This window comes from Siniperca chuatsi, linkage group LG3 (assembly GCF_020085105.1).
Source record: "Siniperca chuatsi isolate FFG_IHB_CAS linkage group LG3, ASM2008510v1, whole genome shotgun sequence".
NCBI lineage: Eukaryota > Metazoa > Chordata > Actinopteri > Centrarchiformes > Sinipercidae > Siniperca > Siniperca chuatsi.
In genome coordinates, this window is record NC_058044.1 from 25,725,066 (window position 1) to 25,745,770 (window position 20,705).

At 39.2% G+C, this 20,705-nt stretch overlaps 1 protein-coding gene across 2 annotated transcripts; it reads right to left on the minus strand.

The window, feature by feature from the left end:
• Positions 1–30: 30 nt before the first annotated feature.
• Positions 31–5,504, minus strand: ptger1a (prostaglandin E receptor 1a (subtype EP1)). Of its 2 annotated transcripts, XM_044190971.1 has the most exons (4): positions 5,097–5,504; positions 2,873–3,783; positions 984–1,182; positions 31–863 (listed from the first exon to the last, which is right to left on the minus strand). In XM_044190971.1, the coding sequence occupies exons 2-4, from the start codon at positions 3,740–3,742 to the stop codon at positions 856–858; spliced, it is 1,077 nt and encodes a 358-aa protein (XP_044046906.1). In that variant the 5' UTR covers positions 3,743–3,783; positions 5,097–5,504; the 3' UTR covers positions 31–855. The 2 variants fall into 2 exon arrangements, with proteins under 2 accessions (XP_044046906.1, XP_044046905.1); XM_044190970.1 differs by having other exon boundaries at positions 31–1,182; positions 5,097–5,501.
• Positions 5,505–20,705: the final 15,201 nt, after the last annotated feature.

Sequence of the window (20,705 nt, forward strand, 5' to 3'; positions counted from 1 at the left end):
TTAATCAAAAATAAATGCAAACATTCAGAGTAAAGTCACATTGCATTGTTTTATTTACATTCAATTCAATTTAAAGTTATTTTCATATCCTCAGTAAATTGAGGGTACAATTCAAGTATTAACTTATAAAATCTTACATTATTTCACATAAAGCACTGTATAAAGCACATGGAAAGCATAAACTCGCTTAAACATACATAAACTCCACAGTATCTGAATATTAACATTCCTTCATGAAATACATTCAGCAGAATAATTAACATCACAAATATACTCTAAATACTTCTGGTTTTACTCTGGAGCTCCCTCTGATGGTTATACTGATACAGCTCAATTCTTCCACATTTGTATAATGTAAGAGCAAGTCACTGTGCAATTTATTTTTTACTTTCAAAGCTGGTAAAAATGAGGTTGAGAAATAAAACCAAATAATACTCAGTCCCTCTATAAGTATCAGTCCTGCAAACCTTAGAGTCTCTCAGGACAGAGTGTGGTTAGTACTGTGTTCATGTACTGTGGCCATGACTTTCCAAATGAGAATGTAATAATAACAAGGAATGTTCACTTATTATAAGTAAACGGTAGAACGTTTATGATATTTTGTGCAAAATCATAGCATTAGGTAGCTTCCATCTGTAAGGTCAGACAATGAACTCACTGTAAAACTTTGATGGAGTATGAAGATATTTTGATTGAATCCATTAAACATTTCTAAAGTGGACCAGCCGAGAAATGTCAAAGTGCATGTCTAATCTGATCGGCTCCACCATCACAGCCACAAAGTTAGTTCCTTACACATGCTTCTCTGTGGGTCTCTCCTTCTAAACGTCTTTGTACGGCAAGTTCTTCATATGTTCAACGACCTGGTGACAAAGTACATTCACAAAGTACTATATCAGTCTTTCTCTCATCTCAAACTTGGTTGACTTCATTCTTCTCTGAGCTGGGAAAAGAGGTGGGCTCCCAGCGGCCTATTATATTACCCCTTAGGCCTGCCTGGCACTTAGCGATGAGGTAGATCTTGCGTAGGACGGTGCGGCGCAGCAGGATGTAAACCCAGGGGTCGAGGATCTGGTTCCATGTGGCCAGCCTCACGCCCATCACCATCAGGGTTTTATAGTTGGACAGGTCCTCTCCAATAGATCCTGTGTAGGAGCTGATCACGGACATCAGGCCAAAGATCTGCGGGCATGAAACATTATTACATGATGAAAGAGCAAAAACACTGCGTTGAAAATTACTCAAAAATAGCTTTGCAGTAATAACACCAAACTAGTTCTTAAAGTGATCTTGTTGTATTTTATAAAAACACAACAAATGGATGTTCTGAATAAGCCCTCTCATTCTGGTATTCTTTGTGACATGGATACAACAATATTGTTTTTATATTATCAAATTAAATATTATTGTTGCATCTATATCAGCAAGGACTGATACAGATTTTTGTAAGAGTGACAGCACAGATACAGGTCTGAAACATGTTATGATAAGCTCTTCAAACATGCCTACCTTAAGTTAATTTAGTATTACGATACCACAAAGCTTTAGTCCTGAATGGCTGCACTAAAATGCCATCAATGCCTGGTATTACCACTGTGGTTATACCAAGTAATAACATGGCAGAATCACCAATACTGGTACCAACAGCTGCAGAGACTGCACACACCAAGAAGAGTGTTCATGTGCCCAAAAGGTGATCTAATGTAAGATGGATCAAGTTTTTTTGGAATTGATCCTGCTGACACTAGAACTGATACTCTGATACTTTGTACTGTAGGTATTGATCTGCACACCCCTGTCTGAAGGAGCATGCAGCAGAATCTGCCATCAATGTTTGTTAGTAGACCCTCTCTTCTGTTGATTGTAAGCTATATGCATTATTTGCCTAAGTTATCAGTATTTGTTATGTTTTTTATCTAAAAGCAGGTCTATTTGAGTCTCTTTCTTTGACGATTATTGTTTCCACAACAAAGTCAAGTGGAGAGTGAAAATCCTTGAAAAAAAAAAAGAAAGATGCTTAATGTCTCCGATCCAGCTACTACAAACCACACAGTCTTATGTTTAAAAAAAAAAGAAAAGAACAACAATATCTTTCCAACTGTTCCCAACAGTTTCTTCCAGACTGCAGCTGGCTTCATCAACAAGGCCCAGGACCCCTGCTGACACTGACTCTTATCCCGCTCCACACTGCACGTTACATTTACGTAAATGCTCCACATCTAACTTGACCTGTTACATTACGCAAATCTTTGGATTTTATTTTTGCACATTGCACACGTTCTTTATACTGTGAACATTTGCACATTCTTTAGTCAGTATTTTGGACAACCCTCTTTTCACTTAAGAATATAAACTGTATATATAACGTGTTTTTAATGTAAATTTCTATTTTATATTTATGGTTGCTTGACTTTGGCCAAGTCAAATTTCCTTGTATGTGAAAACCTATTTGCCAATAAACCTGTTTCTGATTCTGATATTTTTAATCTGTTGCTAATTTGACACTCATTAAGTGACATAATCCTGGGGAAAAAAAGACTCCAAATATTTCCATTTCCACAAGTGTGGGCAGTAAAAATACTTGAAGTCCCTGCACATCCACACAGGTGTTTTTAATTACCCTGGTTCAGTAGAACTTTGGTCAGGTTGGAGCTGGGTGCAGCCATGCAGGGAATTGCATGCTGTCACCAAATAATATGCACCAATAAGAAAGGTGTAAATTTTCCTGGCCTAACAGGCGCAGCAAAACTGACAAGACAGTGCGGGAGCTGTCAATCAAGCACAGTCTGTGAACACACAGTCCTGAGGAGAGCTGCCATCTCATTATGACCTGACTGTATGCTACCCTGTCATTGTACTTCCTCATACTCACCAGAAGAGGGCTCCAGCAGATACATGAGGTGACCATGATGCCGACCAGCTGCACCACCATCTCTATGTCATGGGACTTGGCCGAGTGATGGGAGCCGGGCTGCCTCCTGAGCCGAGCGAGCACCAGCGTCAGTCCACTGATGGTGTTACACACCAGCGCCACAGCTAGCGAGGTCAGACCTAGTCCAGAGAACAGCACCACAAACGCCACATCCACCTCCTCAGTGTCACTGAGCACTTTAATGAAACACCAGGTCCCTGGGTCCTGATAGGTGTAAGAGCCCAGCTGGAAGCACGGCAGCATGGCCACACACAGAGCTGCCAGCAAGATGACAGACAGGCAGATCTTTGTGCGGGTTTTGGTGACTAGGGAAGAGTGCAGCAGCGGCTTAGTGACGCCCAGGCAGCGCTCAGCAGCCATGGCACAGCCCATGAAGAGTGGGCACAGGCCAAAGAACACCATGCTGCCACCCAGGAACTGACACATCCTATCAGAAGAGTAGAAGTCCTCGGTTTGCACACCTCCAGAGAGGTAGAGTCGGAGAACCAGGGCACCAGGGATCACGTGGCCAATGAAATCTGTGACCACCAGTGAAGTGGCAAACAGAAGGAATGTGGCTTTGGTGCGCCGGCGCTGGAGGGAGTAGGCATTGACCAGGATGAAGAGGGCCACGATGTTGGAGATGATGCCCAGTGTCATGGACAATATGACGACAATGATGCCACTGGTGGTGGGCTGCACCAAGGTGAGGTTCCCCTGCTGCGACAGCCCTTCTACCATCACCCTGGCCTCCACCTTCCCTCCACTGTCATTAGAGAAAGGAGGGAGAAGCGGGGAGGCTGAGGAGTTGTAGTGGCTCAAAGCTAACATCACTGAACCTTGAAGGTCATGAGGTCCATAGTTAAGGGAGGCTGCAAGAGAGAGAAGATGACATTTGTATAGAGCTGATAAGCTGTGGATCACCTAAAGTAAAATACTGTTGATTTGATGATTTGATGAAAAGAATGATTAAAAAACAATAAAAGTTACACATACATACAGGTGAAAATCAAAGGAAAAACCTGACTACATGAGTGAAGAAACATAACGAATGCAGATGTTTCCATTAAAGGGCACAAGAGGTCACTGAATGCTTTGATGCAAAAGAACATGATATGAATCATATGCTATGGCCGCAGTCACCAGATCTCAACCTAAATGAACATATGGGAGATTTTGGAGCGACAAGTTAGACAGCGCTCTCCACCACCGTCATCAAAACACCAAATAAAGGAATATCATTTGAAAGAATGGTGTTCACTCCCTCCACACACTTGGAGAATCTAAACAGCTGAAGCTGTTCTGGCAGGTCGTGGCGGCCCAACACCATACTACGAAACTTTGTGTTTTCTTTTCATTTAATTTGTAACCCATATGTAGGCTATGCTTTCTTTGTACCTTTTAAGATAAAGATTTAGGGAGGTCTAATAACTAAAAACATTAAACATATACTGCTACTAATTCTTCATAGATTACTAAAGATCTGACTAGCCCTCGTGATGGAGAGTGGACTCACTGATCACTCAGGTTTAGTTTGGCTGGAGGTCAAACAGGACAGTCCTCCCAGCAACACACCAACAAAAAGCAATGTATTAAAACAAATTAAAGCAATATGGTATATTGTTTGACGTCTTTCATCATAATCATATAGATGGATTTTTAATATCAAGAAAACATGCTTTTGTTGTCTAAACTGACTGTACAATGAGTTCTTAATTTTTTGAGAATATCAACAGCTGACAAAGTTTCAGATCTGATTATAATGGAGTCCAATGTGTTGTATATCAACTAATGGAAACCTAATAGCTGCTTTGCTGTACCTAAACAGATCACCTTATATGTAGATGTCAGAATATGGTGTCTGATTTAAAAAATAAACTTTCTGTATTTCCCATGCCTCACTGAACACTTTGTCAGTTGTGAAAGAAATGCCATTAGATGGTGGATTTGCACTACATCGCACCCCTTTGCAGAATGTTGTGCAGTTTTGCAGTGTGTAAGAAAGTATGAACAGGAAAATTATGATCAAAGTAATAAAACAATATAAATGTTATTTATCAAATCATTGTCAGATATTTAAACAAAGATCCATCCAATTTTAAATTTTCTTCTAGTGTTCCCTTAGGAGAAAAAGTCTACCTCCTTTTTTATTTATTATTATATTTAAAATGAAGACATGGCTCACCATTACATAGTTCAGATATCCGTCTCAGTGCAGCTGAAGAACCAGAAGATAGTTTTGCTTGTCAAACAGATATCCAGAGATAGGCTACTCCACAGACAGGGGCTATGAAACAATTTCAGGAAAGTCCAAAAACAAATGTCTTTTTCTTGAGATCAGAAATCATGTTTCCTTTTGATAAAGTCCAAGGCATCGATGTCCTTTGCGGAGTATTTTCCATGTCTGAGTCCGTGTGGCTGTTTCATGGTGGCTTGAAGGTTGTGAAGGATCCCCACTGACACTCATATACCGAGTCACTGTTTTATAGCGCGTCTCTCTGCCTCCCGTCTGTGGGCGTCTCTGCTGCTGTGCGCCCCCTGACTCAAGTTCACGTTTCATCCCTCTGCTGCACTTTCTGTCGCTTCTCTCTGTTTACGGCCAGTAAGCGCGCTTTAATGTCGTTACTCACTTTATGTGTGTCACCTACATTTCTGAGAAATTATCTCAAATAGGCCTTCTTTTTTTTTTAAAACCTTTAGGCAGCACATTATGTAGGCTACACCAAAGCTGCTTAGATTTACATTGCTGCAGATGTTACAGCTATAACTTTGTCACCTTTTAAACGTCCACAACATGCTGACGTTTAAAAGGTACATTTCCAGACTTGGTCATGAACCACTTCACGAGGTTAGGATTGGATTTCACTTGTGAGCAGTTGTGATAAAGACATTGTTCAGCTTTGTGTTTTCTGCAGCCTGGATCGATGTGAACAGATTCGGTTTCATTGCCTACATTAATTTTTTTGGCTGTTTAATGCGCAACTCTGTGCTCAAAATAACCTCTGAGGTATCAGTTATCCAGAAAGATCCAGTACATGGTGGATATACTGTTAGAGGGGTTTTCTGTTTCAGTTCTCTGAATAAATGACCTCAGTGCAAAGGAGGTAGGTCTATTATTTAGTTAAATAAATAATAGTTAAATAAAAAGGTGAGATGTGGTTAAATTATGAGGTATTTGTTTTGCATTTGTGTTGTGGATCCAAACGCCTAGATGTTATGGAAACTCATAGGAAAAGTATGGAAAAGCCATATTTACCCTCATGAAAGATCCAGATATTCCTCAAGGAGTCTGACGTTAGTCGTGAGGGTTTTAGTAGCCGCATTAAGGAAAACATGTCAGTTTTTCTTCCGTTTGATTGAAGCTTGAGAGGGAAAACTATAAGGAGGCATGTTGTATCTCTGATTTTGGTCCTCTTGCTGCATACTGAGGACAGGTGGTCATATTTGTTGTAATTTCTTGTAATTTTACAGGGACCTGGCAGCCCAGCTGGACACATACTTGCACAAGTTGTGGTTTGGAAACAGGGTAATAGTAACATCTCAAATTGGCTGCTGATTCACAGGAAAGAGGGGCACTGACACATAAATTGGTTTAATTGTTTTATTTTAAAAAGAGGCACCTGGAGGAAAGGTCCTATTGGTTGGCAACAGTGTAATAAGTCTGTGAACTGACAGCTGTCTTTTGAAGATACATTGTAGAATGCTTTGAGCTAAATGCTAACGTCAACATGATGACAATGTTAATATGGTGATATTTAGCAGGTGTGATGTTTACCATGTTCACCATAGTTAGCATGCCAACATTTGCTAATTAGCACTAAACACAGTACAGCTGAGGCTGATGGGAACGTTGCAGATCCGATGATGGCGCTGGATGAAAAGGGATCACCGAAATGATTACAATTTATCCTGAGGAACGTGAATGTTTGTACCAAATTTCACAGCAATCTGTGTCGAAACATTTCACTCAAAAATGTCAACCTCGTGGTGGCACTAGAGGAAAAAGTCAGGGGATCACCAAAGTCATTTGGATTCATCCGCTGGGCACCATGAATGTCTGTACAAAATTGTATGGCTGTCTGTCCAACAGTTGTTGAAGAATTTCACTCAAAACCCAAACTTTGTTGCATGTCATTCCCCCATGTCCTTCATCTCTTCCCTGATTTTGCTATTGACTCTCTAATGAAGGAAGAAGAAAGAAGAAAACCTGGTGGCACTAGAGGAAAGTCAGGGGATTATCAAAGTCATTAGGATTAATTATCTGGGGACCATGAATGTCTGTACTACATTTCAAGGCAATTCATCCAATAGTTGTTGAGATATTTTAGTCAGGAGCAAAGTGGACTGACAGACCAAATGACTGATCATTGCCATCCCTGGCTTTAAGCATGGCTTAAAAAAATTACTGCAAGGAAACTGTTTCCAAATTCATTTTGCTTGTATGTTTCTATAGACATATTACAGGAAAAAGACATAGCAACAGTCAAAAACAGAAGCAGCTGACTGTGAATTTATACACATTCAGTTCTGACCAGACTATTGTTGATTTCAAAGCCCACAGAATGAATTCAGATAAAATATTAATAATAATAATAATAACTGTATTTGTATAGCGTATTTCATCCAAAGATACAGCCCAAAGTGCTTAACAAAACAAGATCAGATTAATAATAATAATAATAATAATAATAATAAGGAAAGAACCCCAATAACAACAGGTAAAACATCAATAACAAAGGTAGGAATAGCCATGGCATGTTGGGAAGTCAATGCTGAATTAGACGGCTTTCTATTTTATTGGCTTCATAAATCTTATTAGCAGAATAGGCATGTTTCAGTGTGTGCTGGTCTTGGACTAAAGAGCCACTAATTTATGTCTGATTGTCTTCCTTTCCCGGTGCCCATTTAGACTTTAAGTACAACAATCAAGCGTTTGGCCGCCATGTGTGTCTTTCCTCCAGCTCTGAAAGGAGACCCTGTTGCCCCCATTTTCTCCCCTATTTTCTCTTACAAATGGTGCCATTTGGCCTCTGCAGCCCACTGGCTGTTCCAATACTAAGTCTGGGGTTTATGGGTTTGAGGCTCCTTCTACACCCTTTCCCCTTCCACTGACCACAAAGTGAAAAAACCCGCTGACTGCATACCTGATAAACTTTGAAGCACTCTGAGATGGAGGAGCTCTTCAGCTTCAAAAAGTTTACAGTAAGATCTCTATCTTTTCTTTTGAAGTTTGAAATGTGATATTGAAGAAAAAGCAGTGAGTTTTCTTGTTGCATGTGTACATAAGTATTCCATCTGGGCTTCAAGACTCAAAACTCCCCCATCACAACCGTTCAACGGTTCCTCTCGTCACCCAGTTTGCCAAAACGTTCTCCAGAGCACATGCCTGTATGTCAGAAAGATTGAGTAGTAATGTGCTTGTTTCAGTCAAACAATGTGACATCATGTAAATGCATTCAGTGTGGCAATGGTAATCAAGGGGTCATGTGCTTGTGCATTCCTCATTGACATTTTAAGGAGATGCTGGCTATTATGAGTGGAAAGCCACACGCTATCTGTCTGGGCGCCTCAATAACTACTGGCCAAAAATGAAACAGTGGAATGTTTGCATGAGGATATTCAGTCGAGAGAAGAGGAGACAAACATGCTGTCAAAGACAGAAACAAGTTCAGCCACTTTACGCTGATGAAACACACACTTCTTGTAGTGTAGAATGTTTAAAAGCTGCTGTCTGACTGTCTGGTTGGAGGTCATTCGTAATATTCGGTTACTCCTTCGCCTACTGTATGTATCAAACTCTGAAAAGATGGGAGGGAGTGTTCATTCTGCCAAGAGAAATAGCAACATCTGAATATAGGGAAATCCACAAGGACTCACAGTTGTCATCCATTCTAGGCAATAGTTGTGCCTCCTTAGTACTTAGTTAATATTATTTTGTACAACAGCTATAACAATAATGCTGGAAATATAATGATACGACAAATACGTGTCAAATAAAGCAAACAAGACTGAGGACAAGATTGGTTGTTCAGGATGAAGGACCTTGTCAGTGTTTTCTACAATAAACTAAAAGATGTTTGATACATATAATAACACCAAAAGTACTTGCACTTTAGTTTTGGAGAGACCAAAACAGAAACAAGACGCTGTCCTGTGTTGACACAGCTGAATATTTACTGGAGCATTCAATCCAATGTCCTGATGTAATTCAGCAGCTTGAAAGTCTGCAGGTGCTAGGAAGTACATCCAGTACAGGATCTCCCGACAGTTTCTCAACCAAATGTAGTTCTAAGAAGAGAAATTCTTAAAACGCGCTTTCTTTGCAAATAGCGAAACCGTAATGTTTCTGTGGCTTTTTTTTCTCTTATAGTAAAAAACAATAACCATTTTCCATATCAGTGTTTAATGGTCTGTATCAGATCAAATTCTCTCTATAATGCCTTGGCCAAACTAAACCCATATTTAGTCAATATCTGTATTAAATCTATAAGGGGACTCTGGCTGTCTCCAGCTGTGTTGGCTGATGTGCTTGGCTTGTGGTATGATTTAAATTGGATGATTATTTGCGTAGACATGGTATTTAAATGCACGAATGGCAATGAGAAACATAAATTCGGAGTTGAAGGACATCATTTTTTTTGTGCTACTTGATAAATGTGACTTACACATTCCCATTCCAGGACCTTTAAATCAAAGAAGAGTAAAGACAAATACATTTTCAATTTAGCCAGTTTTGCCAATAAATAAGCAGACATTTTGCAGGGAGATTCAACATATCTGAATAATAATAAAACTGAAGGGCTTGCCTCTGTGTAGTGATTAATGAGAGGTCCTGTCAGTGTGAATAAAAGAGGGGAAGTGGTAATTAAAGTGGGTGTGCAGCAGAACAAGAGCCGATAATCAAATCAGCAGAGATGTTATTAATAGTTGATGGTGACACAAGCACCCAACCACCTATCAACCTACACACAAACAGTTTTAAATGTTTCCATCCAGATACAATTTGCTTGTTAATTCTTAACAAATTTTACATTTAAATCCCAACTGTTACTATTTGCAGTGGCATTATTTACACTGTTATATTGTATTTGCAAAGACAATGTTATAAGTTTTGTCATAGTGGATTTGGATGAGCTCAAACTGCTCTTTTATAGAACTCATAATCATGATGATCATGACAGCAACGTGCTGTATTTCTCTGATTTGAGTCATCTTAACACATTAAAGGAATAGTTTAACATTTTGGGAGATTCGCTTATTCACTTTTTTGCTGAGAGTTAGATGAGAAGATTGATACCACTTTCATGTATGTACAGTAAATATGAAGCTAGAGCCAGCAAACTGTTTGCTTAGCTTAGCACAAAGACTGGAAACAGCTAGCCTGTCTCTGTTCAAATGTACAGGGGGTTATGTGCAGGACTGTTTCTAGGCTGGGAGCAGTAGCTTCGCAGATTGCCTGGCAACTGCACAGAACCAATGAATTGTTGGGCACATAACCCCCATAAAACTGCAAATTGTACTTTTTAGACTTCGGATTTTGTACAGATTTAACAAACGAGATATAACGTTTTAATTGATGAGCTTTAGAGGTGCTGGTAAGTGGACTTTTTTACCTTTGGACAGAGCCAGGCTAACTGTTTCCCCCTGTTTCCAGTCTTTATGCTAAGCTAAGCTAAGAGAGGTATCAATATTTTTATCTAACTCTTAGCAAGAGAGTGAATAAGCATATTTAAAACATTTTAAACTATTCCTTTATTGTAAATGCCAGATTGTTTTTCATGTGCAATTTGCTCAGTGAAGGTTGTTATTGATCATAGACAGGTGTTATTTTTCAGCTGAGGGCTCAATGATACTGTATCAACACAGAACAACCAGCAAGAGAAGCTTAGAGAACATAAAACACTATCTAATGAAGACAAACTGAATCCAGCCTGAAACAATGAAACCATTAGCTGATCCACAGAGCCGTATGGTAATGACCCATGCCAGGAAATGAAACAAGGACCATTAGTCTCTGTTGTCTTCTTTTTTTTCTATTTCTGACTTGTGCAACTGAAGTGAGAAACATTTAACTCCCATCAACCTTGTAATACAATTCTGGATGGCACTAGCTCACAATTGTTATCAGATTGTCTACCCTGTTTGGCTGAAAGGCAATTCATGCTCTCACACTTTCATCTGTCAAAACCAAACCGTGGAAAATATGTGACCACACTAATAAAGAAATCATTTTCCACCACCCCCATTTAATTTGGAGAAATACTGTGCCCATTTGCAACACCACATTTTTTTGTTGTGTTTTGTTTCTAAATATAAATTCAGCTGTCAATCTTTGTGTTAGTTTTGTTTGATATTGTGATGGCAATTCTCTTTGATTATATAGGCATAAAATTGAGTTTTATATTGGATAACCATGCCACTACCATTTAAGCATTAACTGCTCCACCTTTAATAAACCTCTTTAGAACAGGTTAGATTGATTTTAATGGCAGATTGCCGTTTATGGATGGATAAAAGTGACCATTTTGGATACAGGCAGATGGTTGATTGATCAGGTAGCAATTAACCTTAGAAACTGAGAGAGCAAAGACCACAATCATATGTCAATGTCACTCCTTTAAAATGCTCTGCACACTAAGAGATTTACAGTACCAACAATAATAGCAACAGTTATAGCTGTTGAGGGATGGTTGGGATTTCGAAGCCATCCATCTCTTTGCTCCAGCTCCCTCCCTGCATTTCATTTCCATTTCATCATCAGTCTCACAGCCTTGATGAACTGTCAGTGGCAGTACGCTGCGGCTTGAGGGCTGAAAGCCATGGGATTCATCTGGATTCAAGTGTTTTTGTAGTAGCTCTCATCAGACAACAAAATGTGTTGGAGTGATAAAGTACTGAACTAACAAGAAAATCTTCAAAATGTTCCTCATATTCAATAATAAATGGTCCAGTGGGGTTTGCCTAATTTGGAAAAGGTTTGCATAACAAGGACACTTGCCTCCCGTTACTTTCCCTGTATTTGTCTTCAGCCTGAAAGGTTATGCAGGGATGAGTGTACAGTACTGTATGACAGATTTAGTGCAGGCTGCACACAGCTGTGTGACGGTACAGGAGACAGTGGGGGCAGATGGACAGATAACTCACACACACAACTTAAAACTTCTGCTGCGTTCACGACACTGAACTTACTCAGCATAGTTCTCCCCAAGGTACATACTGTACTGTGGTGACACAGCGAAAGTAACATGCCAGCTCACTGATTTTGGTAATACTACTGATAACAATCATGCTGTGTTTACCCCCAATCTGACTTTGTCTACTTTAGTCACAGATTGATGAACATTTTCTTTTTTCTTTTTCTTCTTTCTTTGTCAGAGGGGCTCGAAATTCTAATGACTCTAACGGCATATTTCATTTGTGAAAATAGATCATCAGTTCAATTAAACCAAAAAGTGAGACATTTATTCTTAATAGCACAAATAAAATCTTTAACACCCCAATTTAGCATTTATAAGCACTACATAATCAATTAATACAGTATTCATAACACATTATAACACAATTGTAAGCAGAAATACGAACATTTGCAAGTGTTTATTTATGTATTTGTCAACAATAACTTTGGTGACGCATCAGTAACTGGTGTATAAACAGTTTATGAATGATGGATAACAGTATAACATAGCTGTAATCATGATAAATAACACTTTTTACACACATGTAATAATCATTCACAGGCAGGTTTAAAACAGTTGTGCTCAAAACTCGTGAAAAAATGTTGAGTTCATTCTTCACCTCGGAAATGGTAAATAACAAAAATTCAATTAATTCAAGGTCCACTAACTTGATTTGTTGTGGAGCCGCAACTCATGGCCTTTATCAGCGGACGTTTGCTCAGTTGTCTTAGAAAGAGAAGTATTTATTTACTTTGTGTGGTAATTTGGTTAAACACATGTTAATTTAGGAACATGCAAGACGGAAACGCAAAACTGAAATAATGAAGGTCTTACAACTGGATCCCCAAACAGACTTTCAGATAATCAAATTACCACAAACCACTTGACATACTGTGAACCTGGAGCTGATGTTCTGGGGCCCAGGAATAGAGACCTGCTTTGCTTTTTCAGTAATCCAGCAAGTAAAACCCCAAATAAAGACATATCTTCCTGACTCACCAGGAGATCTCAGCTACACCAGTACACACTGTGCGCAGATTCATTCATGCAAAGATTCATGCAAAGCCTCTAATAGAACATCAGGTTTATTCCTTCTGATGTAGCCGCATCATTTATTAAGCATTTTACAGTGGTTTAATCAGTTTAAGGTAAAAGATAAAATTCATGGTGGGGGTAGTGCCGTTGATCTAAATCATCTGGAGTGTGAATGCGGGACATTACATCACAAACTGAACCAACACCAAACTCAGGCTGGGAATTTGTACAGAATGTTATGTGAAATTACTACTTTTCTTAGATTAGATTTAAAGTCTACTGAGGGCGTCATTTATTATACTGGATAGTAAAACTGTTTCCCCAACACTGCTGGTGCCCTACGGATCCTGTTTGTTCTCTCTGTTTCAGTCTCTCATGATGATGGAACACAAACAGCTGGGACGGAACACACGAGTGACAGGAAAAGAATCAGCCAGTGTGCTGCCCTGATTTCAGGGACCTGTTGAGGCTTCATGAAAGGATCAAAGGCTCATCACTGAGCCTTGTTCCGACAGCATCCCTACAGTCCGGGCTCAAACTGACGTGATGGCATCTTGGGTTCAAATAAAGTAAATTTAACAAAGATAAAGATGGTCTGAAGTGTGATTTGAGGAACACAGCTGAACTGTGAAACGTCTGTTTCCAGAAACTGCATACTTTTTACAGATTGCTTTCTTACCTTCTGTCTTGTTTGTAGCAAAACATATTACACCACCCGCACTTGGACTGGTTAGTGTTCCATGTTCCCTGTATTTTATGTACAACAGACTAGAAACCACATCTTCTAAAGTTCTACTTGATTGTATCCTTGGAACATTTAAAGTAATTTATTTTAACACTTGTCTGTTGTTACCGTCATTGTTTTCACTGATGTTCTCTTTGCTTTGTTCTCATTTAACACTGATGATATGCCTTTAAACAACATCTTCATTGCATGTGGTATGATGTGATTAAACTGTTATTGTTTTTTGCTCTATATTCATTTATTGCCCCATGTTTTATTTGTCTATATAAGTTTTGTTATGTTTATTGTAATGTAGAGCCATAAAATATAATATAAAGCCATTGTTTGTTTTTTGTTTTTTACAAAAACAGAACACAATTTTGGGGATGTTTTTCCTTCTGCTTTTTAATGGTGTGTCTACTTTAGATTTCTGACATATAGGTTATAGTTTCATAGACTCATACGCTTGTTTGCAGTGAGACACCTAAGACAAATTCTATTTTTTTTTTTTGGAGTTTAGTTTGTTTCTACAGGGTTGAAAAATAAATGGATCAAAAAACTAAGATCTGTATGAAAAAGGGTTTTATGAGCCAAAAGGAGACACTTTGCTGATGATAAACAATGTGGTTAGACATTTCTATAAAAGGTTTTACAGCGGGAACATTATGTCATGCAGGGAATTAGGAATGATGAGACATAACACTAATATTTAACCTGTAAATAGATCTCATAAAAACTGTTGACTAAAATTGCCAATATATATCTCATTGTTTTCACATAATCCTGTTTTATAGTCCTCTGTTCTTTATGAAACTACAAAAGGCCAAATATCATTTAGGACCTCCTAAATTTTAGGACCTAAACATGTGTTCTTGTTGGCAACATACACACAAACAGGGTACAACCAAACACACACACCCATACAGTATATTCCTTCACACAAACTGACACATACATCCACACACTGTTTAATTGATCTTTGGCATGGCCTAAAGTACATTTGTTCCATTTCTTTGTCTGACGGAGTCAATTATGTAAATTTGCTGCAGTGTGTAATGATCACTTTGGCAAAGGGCAGACAGTTCTGTGAACGTGGCCTGAAGCAGCTTCTTACTACAATACCTACTGTAAATAATTTGAGGGCTGGAGCTTGACTGAAAAACATGGAGGAAGTTAATATGGGGTGGGTGCCATCAAATGCATGGGAGTGTGTGCACGTGTGTGCATACGTGTGTTTGTGCATGAGTGTTGTATGTTACATGCAAGGGTGAAATTGAAAGATTCACTCCTGATTCTGTGAATTAGTAACTTTTATGTACTTGTATTTTTTAAAGCAATAGTTTGACATCTGTCCATTAAATATGAAGCTACAGCCAGCAGCTGGTTAGCTTAGCTTAGCACAAAGACTGGAAATGGGGGGAAACAGCTAGTCTGGCTCTGTCCAAAAGAAACAAAATCGTGGAGTCTCAGCTGGTTGCCTGGCAATCTCAATGTGACAACCAGACAACAGGAAGTCACTGCACCCGGCCAAGAAATATTCTGATACATAACCTCCCATAACACAGCAACGTGTTCTTTTTCATAATCTGGTTTTCATACAGATTAAACAAATGAGGTATTATGTGTTTATAAGTGAGCTTTAGAGGTACTGGTACGTAGGTGGATTTTGGGCCGAGCCAGGCTAGCTGATTTCCCCTGTTTCCAGTCTTAATGCTAAGCTAAGCTAAGTATCTGCTGGTGGTAGATTCTTGTTTACCATACGGGCATGAGAGTGGTATCAATCTTCCCATCTAACTCTCTGCAAGAAAGCGAATAATTGTATTTCCTAAAATATCAAACTATTTCTTTATAGCAGTTTCAAAGTCAGTAATTGTACTTTTAAATACATTTTTAGAATAAGTACATTTTGTACTTCCTTACATTTAAAACCACATCCATTGCAGAATAAAAAGATTTTTGCAACTTTTGCAACATAAACTCAACAGCTGTGAACTGGCCACATGTGGATCCACCGGCAATAAAAATTTAGTCAGCATAGAAGAGAAGAGTGATTTGACTTTGTGCGCTTTGTTGTAATTTCCACTTAATCCATCTGAAACAATCAAGTTTGAATTCTGTCATTTCGTCTTTCTTGGAATGGAAACTCAAAACAGCAAACTAAACTCAGTAACTCAGTAAAATATCAGTGAAAAAGGACTTCAGCAGGGCATTTAGTACTTTACAGCTACTGGTTGTATGTATGTCTGTTTTACCACTAAGTTACAGAATGTCGGTGTGGCCTGGCACCCTCACACACTAAACCTAAACCATGTTCGGGACAGGCTGCTGCTCACCACAACCAGACTCTGAGCCAATCACTGCTATATCCATGTAAGGGTAGTATAACACACATTTTATGTGGTTAAGAAGTGGTTTCAGCTAGGCTTAATTATGTGCTATAAGTCATAAGAGGGTAGCAAAAAAAAAAAAAAACGAAAAATGTAAATCTTAAATTACACCAAATACCTTTCCCCATAGATCAGGATAAACACAGTATTTGAGTGGACGACAGGTGATTTTTGAAACACACAAAGGTCCGGGTCCAGGTTGTTCAAAGCAAAGAGCGGTGATCCAGACTACAAAACATCTGGAATAAATAACACTTATGTGTTCCTACAAGATCTGGGCAAGATTTGAGATTTTTCACATTTCACACATACTGTGAGCAGGTGTCAGTGACAAATACATATTAAAGTATAAAGTAGTTCAAACACAGTCAGAAAGGTCAAAAATCAAAACATGAACTTTCGCATATCTTAATTTACAAACCCTGACGAAGATAAATGGTGCATCAGATAACTGTAGTGTCACTCCACCAGGGGTTGGCCTCCATTTGTCCATTCTACATGCATGCGATCTAATGGCCCTTACCTTGTACTCTGTGAATACACAGAGTACAAGTATCATTTGGCAGCATATCAAAGGAAAACACAGCTTGTATTTAATTCAGTCTGAGATGACCTTGCCTTCCTCTGCCTCAGTCCCATTACTCATTCCCTTCTTCCATCCGTACTGTTGCTATAATCCAGGCATCCTAACTAAGATGTTTTTTGTGTCTAAACCAAACCAATCCTTAACCACAGTGGTGTAAAATCAGAAAACGGTTTTATTTGTGAAACAGTTGAATTGTTGAATCTCAACTAATAAGCTGTTGAAATGTTACATATACTCTATAAACTATCTGTAGGCAGACTATCCAAATAAAGTGTTACCAAGAAGGGTAATATATAAACAAAATCAGGACTATCTTCACAAAAATGAAAAACTTTGTATAAAGCAAGCTACATGTACAAAAGAACAAGAACAAAGGAAAAGAGCACATCTGCACTGCTGACTCAGATGTAGTACAAACCAGATAAGGCCAGTGACTTGACAGGCGCCAACTTTCTGACAGAAAATGATAATAAATGGCCCTGTTAGCATCTCTACTATTGAATTAGCAATTGTAATGAATCTGGCCATGCTGAAATGTGTTCATGCTGAAGGCCAAATGATTTTTGGAAGGAAAATATTTGCAACAACAAACATGTCATGCAAACAAACATGCCCAAATCATATGGGCTCAAGCTTTTCTCCACATGCAGAGACATTATTTGCATTTAAACAAGTTAACCAGAAATATGAGAAGAAAATATGTGGATTCATCACAATTATCATATCACAATCCTTTAAAAAAATAAACCTGCGTAAATAAGATTAATATGGGTTATTCCAACCAACTGTGTGGTTATGATGATTCTTTAAGCCTCAAGGTCTTCCTGGAGTTGCTTAAATGCTAATGTCTTTTGAAAAAAGCACTGAGGTGAATCTTGGTGGTGCGATATTTAATAGTTCCTGTGTGCCAGCTGTCAGTCTGTAATTCTCTGTGATGTTCAAGCCAGTCCTAAGTAGGTCAAGAGCTAATTTATACTCCTTTTGACACAGGTGAGCCAAACTAGTCTGAGTTCCTGTTAAATGAACAATGTGTTGGCATAGAAAGTCATTTACTGTGGCTGATCAAATAGATAGATAGAGTATGGCTGAAGGCAGAAATGATTGGAGGCCAGAGCAGTAGAGGAGGTTCACATGCAGCAACAAACTGCACTCAACTCTGCCCTTTGCCAGTACTTTCTTTTAAAATCTTAATCTAAAATTTAACAACAAATGGCTTTAATACGTTTATGGTTACTGGCAGTATTGAAATAAATACCACAGAAACATGAGCTATAATTCTCAAGAACTAGAACTGAACAATGTTGAATTTGACATTTAGCAGACTTTTGAACTCAGCTGTGTAATATGCATCTGTACACCATTACAGCACTTTCCTACCAGACAGACTCTTTTTCCTTTGAACTCAGGTCCGTCTTGTTGCGTTATTGTCTTGTTCCGTTTGTTCTGGCGTTCAATTTTGGAAATATGGAGTGTGAAAAACCAAAAAACAAAAACAAGCCTTGGAGGGCAAACTCATCACCCGCCTAGTAATCAGCTATTAGAGCAGGAAATGACAAATAGGCCTACAGCTAATGCTGGCTATTTTTGTATGTACTTGTACCTTTCTGGTTTTATTTAAAAACAAATCTGGAATCTAAATGAAACTAATATTAAAAGATGAATGAACCAACTGTTGGACTTTGCAGTTACAACCAATCAGGAAATGGAGTTGGTTTTTTCCCCACATTTACTGGATAGCCGAACTATTGCAAAACACTTGAAAAACCATTAGATATTTATATGATGAGTTTATCAGATGCTACATTCCTGCTGATATAAAGTAATTTTCACATTATGACTGTGTTGACAACCCTTGAGACTGAACTAGAAGTTAAAGATCATAACAGATGTGTCCTTATATATCTAAACCATCCTCATTATGCAACTGATCGTTCGCTAAAACCCCTCCCCCAAACAGCATTTGTCCATTCCTAATTTAGAAACTGTAGCTAGGTACGGCAGACTTGCAGTTTTGAATTTCGCCACATGCTGAGCGGGGGCTGTAGTAAGATCGACACTCGGCAGTTAAAGAGTTTGGAGGGTGTGAATAAGGAATGATTTAAACATGTTTATCTGCTCTCATCTAAGCTGCAATCGTTAGCATGCCCAGCTAACTAGCTTACTACCTTTAGTGGTAACCCTGCATTATTTCCAAGACTAAGGAACACATCATTAACTAACTACATCAGTTTGGGGTTACATGTTACGTTAAAAAAGCCCTGCACAACCACTCTGTAGTATTTCCTCTCTGTGTGGAAGCTGTACCTGGAAGAGTTTCGGGTAACTTTAGCAGTAGTGATGTGTCGGACGTGAAAGAGTCAGCTCTATGAGCCTTAAGTGAACGATGGGAGCCGGTCCCCACTCCTGTCTGAAGCTGTGTTCACACCAAACACGAAGTGAATATTTGCCTTGCATTACTCGGCCAAGTTTGACCGCCAGATCATTTGTGTTTATTCGTGTTACTCGTGTGAGTAAGTACAACCCGCGAATATTCACCCTGCAAAAACAACAGTGGAGGTCGGCACCTTGCTGCTGCCAACAGGTGAGTAGCGAGGTTGAAAATAAATTAACTTTTTAATCTAAAAAGTAAAAAAAACCCAAAAAACTCTGAGCTCTCCTCCCGCCGGTAAACTGCTCTGGAACAGAGCAGAATTCCGGTCTGGCTCCGGGTGTTTATTCCTCCAGAAGCTCCAGCTCTGCCCCCCGGCTCTCTCCTCAGAGCTCCTCGGCACTCAGCAGCTATCTGTTGGCCGCTGTCCCACCACTTCGTCCAGTCCTCCTCACAAAACAAGCCCCGCGATACACGCGATTTTTCTGCTCAAGTTGAATATTTTCAATATGCAAATGATTTATTTGCCTCATTCGCGTCACCCGTCTTTGCACTGACTATGTGATCGCCCTGTGCAAAAAATGTATTTGCATTCTATGTGAACACACCTTTAGCCCGGACCTGATAGTTCACTGAACCTCGGCATGGTCTAAATGGAAGGAATAAAAGATTGTCTTGGATTGTGGTGCTTCAGGCGCAACACAAGTGCCTGCCTTTGTCTTATGATTTCTGGTTAGCTTACCGCTAAGCGAGAGTAAGCAAGCTCTCTCTCCTCTTGGCCTCTTCACTGCAGCCGGACAGCTGTCCTCCAGTGTGTCCTGCTTGGAGCACACAGCAGAAGTGAACTCTCTCTCTGATCTAAAACAGCACTGCAAGAGCCTGCATAAGATTTCTGTAACAAAGCTTAATTAGCGCCAATGGTTACTACACAAAGTCTGCCAAAGAACCAAGAATGGAGTGACCAGATTCCTCTTATCTTCACAATTGCAATTTATTGCACAGGAAGGACCACAATTCTTTCTAGCTTGGCCCGTCTACAACAGATGGGCTGCCGGCTAACAAGGAGCCTACTTCAAAGAAACCTTCTTTCCCTCCATGGACTGGTAACGTAACTGGGCATTACATAGCTTTACATAGCTTAACAGTGTACTTGGCTAAGCACTGGACTGTGGATGTACTCTTGTGAATGTATATGTATTGATTTGGTTAATTGAGTTTTACTGTTGTGATGTGTTTTCATCTGTTAGGTCATTTGGTAGCCACATGTTAAGTTGATGTTAGTTAACGTTATGCTTCACATTGACACACTGAGTCTTTGCATGCTAACTAACTCTTTTAACTGGGCACTATTATCCTTCACTATTATCACACACACATACACATCAATTTGACTCTTAGCCTAGCCACACTCTTTATCAAACATGGCTCAGTCCCCTTTTTGAGTTATTCCATTTGTCTACGCCATGATAATTCTGATGATTGATTGCAGCTACTCAATTTGGTGCCCCTTTAACCATT

Bases quoted from the DNA above. Each gene is read 5' to 3' on its own strand.
- ptger1a (XM_044190970.1), bottom strand. From the start codon at position 3,742: ATGTTAGCTTTGAGCCACTACAACTCCTCAGCCTCCCCGCTTCTCCCT. The intron at 1,183-2,872 runs GTGAGTATGAGG...TCATGCCCGCAG, and splicing joins TCTGCTGGAGCCCTCTTCTG to ATCTTTGGCCTGATGTCCGT.